Source organism: Glycine max, chromosome 17 (assembly GCF_000004515.6).
Source record: "Glycine max cultivar Williams 82 chromosome 17, Glycine_max_v4.0, whole genome shotgun sequence".
NCBI lineage: Eukaryota > Viridiplantae > Streptophyta > Magnoliopsida > Fabales > Fabaceae > Glycine > Glycine max.
The window spans coordinates 7,760,490-7,769,249 of record NC_038253.2 but is presented as its reverse complement, the minus strand read 5'-3'; the positions used below and the strand labels follow the sequence as shown (position 1 = coordinate 7,769,249).

The 8,760-nt window shown below is 28.7% G+C and overlaps 1 protein-coding gene across 1 annotated transcript; it reads right to left on the bottom strand.

Moving 5' to 3' along the window:
• Window positions 1-1,880: 1,880 nt before the first annotated feature.
• Window positions 1,881-4,698, bottom strand: LOC100807488 (F-box/kelch-repeat protein SKIP11). The gene is made up of 2 exons (XM_006600631.4): window positions 4,543-4,698; window positions 1,881-3,504 (listed from the first exon to the last, which is right to left on the bottom strand). Exon 2 carries the CDS (start codon window positions 3,468-3,470, stop codon window positions 2,244-2,246), a length of 1,227 nt encoding a protein of 408 aa, XP_006600694.1. The 5' UTR covers window positions 3,471-3,504; window positions 4,543-4,698; the 3' UTR covers window positions 1,881-2,243.
• Between the last annotated feature and the right edge of the window lie 4,062 nt (window positions 4,699-8,760).

Sequence of the window (8,760 nt, the reverse complement as noted above, 5' to 3'; positions counted from 1 at the left end):
TGACTAAATTTATGTATTTTAAAAATAGAAAAAATAGAAGGGATCAAATTAAATAATTTAAGGATCAAATTATTAATTAAGCCTAAAGATATAATCTGTCTCTCGTACACGCACATGTAGCTGTCAGCAAGTTTTTTTCGAAAAACATATATAATCATGAAATGTACATGCCGATTGGTATGAAACTGCATCACTCACCGACAAAACAACACAGTAAAGAAGATTGGAGAAGTCTTGTAATTTCTAAATCTCATTACAAGTTAATGCGTCCATTCAAAGCATTAATTTTGTCATGTATCTGGTTTATGACGCCAGATATATAGCACCAACCTTTTTTTTTTTTAATGCAGCATCAACCTATTTGTTAATTTCAGAATACAGATCTTATTCTATATCTAGATCTTTTTTTTAAAACTATACTTCAGCATTGCAAGCTAAATTTTCTATGTAAAATAATTAATTAACTCCCTTTATTTCTTTATGCCTTCAAAATTCAGACTAACTATTAATTTAAGGAAATTGTTGAATTATATAAACAATTTCAATTTTTTTAATTTCCTTTGAAAACAGCCTCGCGTGTTTCGTAACCAAATCATAGAAGAATGTAATCTCCCTGGATATTCTCCTTACCAACCCTATCTTGATAAATTATGAAAAATAAATAAAATGATCTTCAAATTACCTAATTCTTTCAAACCAAAACAAGATTAGATTGAAACAACATCCCATTCATATAAATGTAAATCACACAATAAATTCAATAAAAAGTATCAATAAAGAAGGAAGCAATCGGAGGGATTTTAAAAGGAAGATTCAATGTTAATAAACTAATTAAAATAATTTTCGATAAAATCAATGTCATCAAGTGCATGAGTTCGTGAATCTAGTCCAAGTCGATACTGCATAACAAAATCCATATACGTTAATGCAGCCCCCTGATATGGAATGAGCAAGACTAAATATATAGATCACATTTGACGCATTCAGAAAAATTGGATCACTATCACTAACAGAAGGTGATAATAAGGCCCTCAAAGCTTACAAAAGTTACAACCACGTTGAGACAAAAGAGAAAAAATTAGGCGCAATTATTGTACTGAGTCTATTGAGCAGAAGTAGATCAACATTGATTATTGTTAATAATTAATGATACAACTTGAGTGAGCAACTAATTAATTAAGCACTGCCATCTAAAACTAAAACAAGTGAAAATACTTTTACAAGATTGTTTTGTTGAAAACATTAGAAAACATAAGGAGTGTAAAATATACATTTTATATTTTTTTCTCTAAAATATGAAAAAAATAATAAAAAATGATCATATAATTTTTTTAAAAAAATGAGTGCACTCAGTCTACTACAAGTATATTATAGTTATCAACGAATGCCTAGAATTTTAGAAGAGATGAGGATTGTAATTCTTTCTAGTTCTAGTTAAAGGCATAATGACAAATTGAGAGGCTTGATCAGAAATAATATTAAAATGAGAGATAGTGAGAAAAATGCTATTCCTACTTTATCACTAGATAGGAGTGGAGAGGTGAGGCAGTGAGATAATGGCAGCGTAAACAGGTTTGGGAAGATAAGAAAAGAATTTTATTAGAGATAAAACCATTACCTAGAATTTTAGGTTTGATTCTTGATATTGTATGAAGTTTTTATGATCAAGTAGTCAGTAAAACGTTAAATTTCATTGCAAGGTGGTATATGCCTGTACATTGTCCATGCTTCATGCTCAAAGAGCCCTTAAGTGAGAGTGCAATTACAATATAATAATAATAATATTGAATTGACCTAGTAGCTTAAGCTTTTAGGAGAGTTAGTCCTTGACAAATGGAAAGATAAAAAGAGAAATGTGAAAGTTAACTAAACGCGATCGATAAAAAGACCAATTACAATTCTGCATTGAACTTGTGAAAATGGGCAACATGCACCAAGCTAGAGCTCAATCATTCAAATACATGGTGCCAACATTACAAAAGACTCTAATGATAATTTAAAGGAAATTAAAGACTTAGACCAACTATAAAAGATAAAAGATAGATAAAGATAAAGATAACACCAACTGGACTTCTGTAAACCTTCTAGACCTGCACCTATATATGATTTTAAATAAGAGTACCTGAAATTACCCTAAAAAGAGAGGGCAAGTATATTTACCCCCATGAACCAGAACCTATCAATCCCCTTTCACAAGAAATTAATCCAGAAATCCCTATCAACCAAAACCAAACACAGCTCGATCAGCATCCCATGACTGCGCAATTATACACAAAGTTCCCACCAATGCACCTTCTGGCAAGCAAGTTCCACTGTGGTGCACCTTGAGCAGGGATCCAAGAATTGATTTCAACCATACTTTCACCACCCATAGTCCTTTCCCCACCAATAACAACAATTCGATCTCCACATGCACGAAATGCATATCCCCAACCATTCACAGAGGATGCTCCCTCAGGAAGACCTCCAACGTAGACCCAATTGTTCCTCTCTTTCACATACTTCCTCATCACCATCTGTGCATAATCTGCAGCATACAGCACATTGTTCACAACCGCAACCAAAGGAGGTGCCTCAGGGCCATCTGGTCCCTGGATTCGCGGAGGCACCATGTTAGGAATCACACGCCATTCTTTTGTATCCAAATCATACTCCTCACCACATGTCAGCCTATTACCATCTTCCCCCATTCCACCGATGGCATAAAATTTCCCATCCATGAACACGCCAGAACACATTTTTCTTGCCTTGTTCATGTTTGGAAGAACCTCCCATGTCTTGGTGTCTGAGTTATAAAGCTCAGCCACACTCAAGATCTTGCCCTCTGCACTCCCACCAGCAACTATGGCCTTTTCACCGTGGCTCGCGGATGCAAACAAGCATCTAGGAACACTCATCTGAATACCATGTGACCATTTGTTGGTCAAGAGGCTATATTCATAAACAATACAAGCCTCTATTGCCCTTCCAAACACAAGAAGTTCTGTGCCAACAGCCAAAGACTCCTTATCAGAAAACACGAAGCAGTCATACGGATTGCAAGGCATTCTAGGCAAGTGCATCCAATGGCCATTGATTGGATCAAACACCTCCCATTCAAGGATGTTGCAAGAGAAGTAAACCCAGTGTTCTACAACTCCCAATTTCCGCCTGACCCGGTAGAGTTCTCCTGATCTAATCAGAGACAAGAAATTCCTGTTCAGTGAGGCAATTGAGCCATACTCATACCTTGACAGGTGAAGGAGAACACCGGTTGAGACATCCTCGTTAACAAGCCATTTTGGGTCACGCACCACCTTTCCCGTCTTCTTGGGTGCATGCTTCGGATGATCATTGCCTTGGTCTTGGGAAGCTAAAAGAGAACCCATATCAATCTGCATAGCATCCTCCTCCTCAGGATCATCTGAAAGTTTCGAAAACTTTCTAGGTCTTTCATCTTCTTCAGTTGAAAAGCGTTCTAAAGTACCCATTTGATTCTCCTGCTCGCATCAAATTGGCACGTCCCTTGAAACAACAATACATTTTAATCAGATGGAAATTGTGGATATGATGATAATTAACAAAAAAAAAATTAAATTCAAGTGAAATATCATTTTCTCTCTAAAGAATACCCTTAATTAACAAGCATGCAAATGACATATCAAATGGAAAACCACAAACGACAAGACACTGGCAGTTCTGACTTAGGTTATGTTTGGATAAAAGTTGAGAACGTATTTTTTGGTATTGCAACACATATTCCCAAATTCTGAGACATAAAATGAAGAAGTAAGAATTTAGGTTATGTTTGGATAAAAGTTGAGAACGAGTTTTTGGGAATTGCAATGCATATTCTCGAATTCTGAGACATAAAATGAAGAAGAATTTATTGCTTTGAGAGTAAAAATACTTTGGAGTTCTCCGACCGACATCCGAACACACAGGTAAGCTTTTTGCGATGCAGATGAGTACAAAAATTATTGTAAAGTCACACCAAAACGCTTCCAGAAAATTTAGTGCATTCACATAGAGATTAAAGACACAGCCATGAACATCCGTCGCATACCATACCAATCTGCCACAAACGATAATCACAACCGAAACAAAAAAAAAAATCCACACAAACACCCCCAAAATTGAGATTTTTCGAAATCGGATCTTAAGTGGTTATCCGGAACAGGAATCTAGGCAGGAACAAAAAAATGCAGCTATTCTGAGAATATCAGATAAACAAAATTCAATCAAAATGACAACGAGCATATGTATATATATATATATATATATATATATATATATATATATATATATATATATATATATATATATATATATATATATATATATATATATATATATATATGTATGTTAAAGACTCCGCCATTCCTTTATATCCTTTTTTCGGTCGTGAAATTGACATAAAAAAACATATAAACATGGTCATGCATGAAAAACCTAGAGAAAAAAAAAAACAACCAAACTAAAAAGGAGAAAGAGAGATATTAGAGAGAGAGAGAGTTGAAAGAAAAGCTCATGAATTTAGCACAAGGAACTAGAAAACTGAACTGGGTATTCTCTCTCTCTAAATGTATATATATGAATCGCTATTCTTTCGCCAACCTCTGCAACTGACTGTGAGAGTAGATTCTCACTGGTGTTTGTGTTGTGTGTCTATGTCAATAGTAACCTTTATTTATAGTACGAAAAATAATATAAATAATAATAAAAATATTGAAATAATAATGGAAGAAAGATGGTGGGGCCAATTGTGAGTAGTGTATAATGTGTTGAAAGAGTCACTGTTCAATGTTCCTGAAGAACTCAACTGCTATAACCCCCGTTTTCTACACGTGTTGCAAACTCGCCATGCTATCACTTGTGTAGCTGTATTCAAGTTGCTGTGTTTTTCTCTTTTACTTCACTCTCTCTCATTCATAATTTTTTTTTATTTGATCCCACCTCATCAATGCCTTTATTTCTATTAAACGTTCTTTGTCTTTGTCTTGAGCATATTTATTAAACTGTGTATTTTTATTCTTATTTCTTCTCGAATTTCAACCTTTAATTAAAAGAAGAGTAACTGCGGGTTTCAAAGCGGGAGTTACTTTATAAATAATCAAGGGGACATTTATGAGTAATAAATATAAGTTTTTTTTTTATTACATATAATTTAATTTTCTTTGACTGTCATATATTGACTCATGACAGTTTAACATCCGAAGAAATAAAGAAAAGGTGAATCCTCACAAAACTTTGACATCCTAAAATTTAATAAGGATTTGATTTAGATTAGTTGAAATTTATAATAACTATGACATATTAGTTAATAGTCTTATTCTAAAAACAACAATATCCTCAACAATCTAGATAAAAAAGTAAAAAAAATTAAATAAAATTTATACTTACATTTTTCTTTCTTCTAAAAATTAAAATGTATAAGTTAGTTTTTTTTATCACTCATGAGTATTTATTGAAAAGTTTATCTGACTAAGATCATACTCATTTATGTTCATTTAAAGTCTAAGCTTATCTATTTATTTATTTTTAGTTTATTTTATTTTATTCATTAATCTTTTTTAAAATTTCAATTTGTCCTTATTTTTATTATCAAGCTATTAGTTTTAGTAATGATTAAAAATAAAAATTTCTAACGGTTGAAAAATATTATATTTGACTGAAAAGGTTGAAATTTAAAAATAAAATAAAATAAAAGATTAAATTGAGACTTTATATAAACATTTGTTGGGAAAAATCTGGATTTTGACATTTTGAGGGATTAGCCGTTGGGCCAACAAATACTTTAAGTTAAAAAAAGAACAAAAGTATATTGAATTGAGAAAAAAAAAATATTAATTTGAGACTTTATATAAATGGAAAGAAAGATCACAATTCCAGTTTAGCTTTAAAGTAAGTTAATATTTATATTTTAAGAATTAATTTTTTTTAATGAATTAAAAGTATTTAACACACTAATTTCATATTTTTAAAATATTTCATATAATATATTAATTCGAACCAATATCCAAATTTAATAATTGATTTAAGAAAAATATTAAATTAAAAGAAGAGATGATAAAATATTTTGGAAAGTATTAAATATATACATATTATTTTTAACATAGTTCATAATTGAAATTATTAAGTTCAAATAAATTGTATTATAAATATATAATTAAAAGAATTTAATGTTTGTATTATAAATGTATAATTAATAATGTTTGATACACATATTTAATAGTAGCAATATTCAACTATTCATTCAACAAAAATGTACTTATTTAATATTTAGTTTTTAAAATAAGGTAAAATTATTCATTTGATCATATAGTTTCACTATTCATAATTTTTAGTTCCTATAGTCTAAAAGTGATTTTTTAGTCTTTATACTTTATATTTTAATTATTTTTTAGTCCTTATAATTTGAAAGTGATATTTTTAGTTTTTATAATTTATATTTTAATTACCTTTTAGTCTTTACTATAAAATTAATTAGCTAAAAATTAATTATATATTAATCAACTATTTTTTTATTACAAATTATTTGCTAATATTTTTATAGTTAATTGCAATTGATAATATTATTTATATTTTGATGGTAAGGACTAAAATAGAATTAAAATATAAAATATAAGAACTAAAAAGACTATTTTAAAATTATAGAAACTAAAAAAAAATTAAAATATAAATCATAAGGATTAAAAAAACCACTTTCAAATTACATGTACTAAAATTGAATTCAAATGTAAATTAAGAACTAAAAAAATCATTTCAAAACTATAAGAACTAAAAGGTACAAATCTTAAAATTATAAAAATCAAATGAATAATTAAACCTTAAAATACTTAAAAACATTTAATATCTCTTATTCAAACCAACTACTAAAAATAACTTCTAATCTTTATTAGTTATTGAAAATTTGTTTGACCATTAATAGAGGGTAAAAAGTATTTTTGAAATTGTGTAGCATTTACACGCACACGCACAATCGCAAGCACCCACACCCACATTCAATATTTTAAAAATCATTAAAAATATTTCCTGTAATATATTAAATATTTCCTAACTATGGAATGTATATTTATTATTTTTACGTTATTAATAATTAATATAAACTTTTAAAAATATAATAAATATATATTTAATTTTTTTTATAAACTTATTTAATATTTGGTTCTTAAAATAATAAAAAAACAATTCATATATTATATTAAGAATGCAACTATTTTCAACTAGTCTTTAATGTTCTTAAAATAATTAAAAATGTATTTAATTTATTATATTAAGAATGCAACTATTCTAAACTACTTCTAACCTTTTATATTTTTTGAAAATTTGTTTGATCATATTAACAATGTTTGATAAATAAGTTTTTTTTAGCTTCTTATATTTTTTTATATAACTTCAAATAATGTTTTAACTTCTTTCTTCTTTCATTTATTTATATTTTATAATTAAAAGTATTGAATTCACATTTAATATTTTGAAAATAGTTAAAATATTTCATATAATATATTCAATATTTCCTTACTAATATCCAAATTTAATAGCTGTTTTTAAGAAGAATATCAATCTAAAATAAGCTATAATTTAATATTTGGAAAATATATAATATATATTTATTATTTAGTTAAATTACTCATTTGACTTCTATATGTATTCTTACCTTTTTAGTCTCTATAGTTTGAAAGTGGTCTTTTTTAGTTCTTATAGTTTACATTTTAATTCTCTTTTAGTCCTCGTGATTTTGAAAGTGGTTTTTTTAATTCTTATAATTTGTATTTTAATTCTCTTTTAGTCTATATAGTTTAAAAGTGATATTTTTAGTCCTTATACTTTATATTTTGATTTTTTATGGGTCATGTTAGGTGATAGCTCCCATGAGAGACTCTCTATCTCAACATGCATATAAAAAAGATATATAAAATGTGAAATTTAATTAAAATTAATTTTATTCAATAAAATCATAAGTAAATTTATGTGAATAAAAAATTCACATTTACTTCACTATTATCAAATAAAACTTATAGGAAACATTTTCAGCTCACAACAAGGTCATTCAAGTTTATAAAAAAACTTAAGTTAAGCAATAGAATAAAATAAAGTAAAATAACATGTTCGGAATATCATGTAATTAAAACAGAAACTCATGTCTCAATATCACATCCTATCAAAGCAATGTGTCTTGACGTCCTCTAACATGAGGTTCCTTAAAGCAATTCACCTAATCATCTGTTCTCATGAACATAAGGTTCAAAATTATCACAAGATCCAAAAACAAACAACACACAGGGAGTGAGTCATCTCATTCCTCCACCAATAGAGATAACCTATCAAAGCAATGTGTCCTAGCGTCCTCTAACATGAGGTTCCTTAAAGCAATTCACCTAGTCATCTGCTCTCATGAACACAAGGTTCAAAATTATCACAAGATCCAAAAATAAACAACACACAGGGAGTGAGTCATCTCATTCCTCCACCAATAGAGATAAACAAAAGCATTCAAGTGTGATATAAATATAACAATAATATAATTATAACAATATAGGTATAACAAGGTTCAATTTTGGCACAATTTGAATCATTTCAACACTCACGCGTAACATCACTTATCCTAGAATTTAATCACAGATCATATTTCATGCAAGACAACATATTTGAAATACAATATCGCATCTCACACTTACACATGCAATTCATTATACATCATTGCATAACAAATTACAATGATCATTATATAGACGTTATACAACAAATATATTAAGACTCAATCTTATATGCAATGTG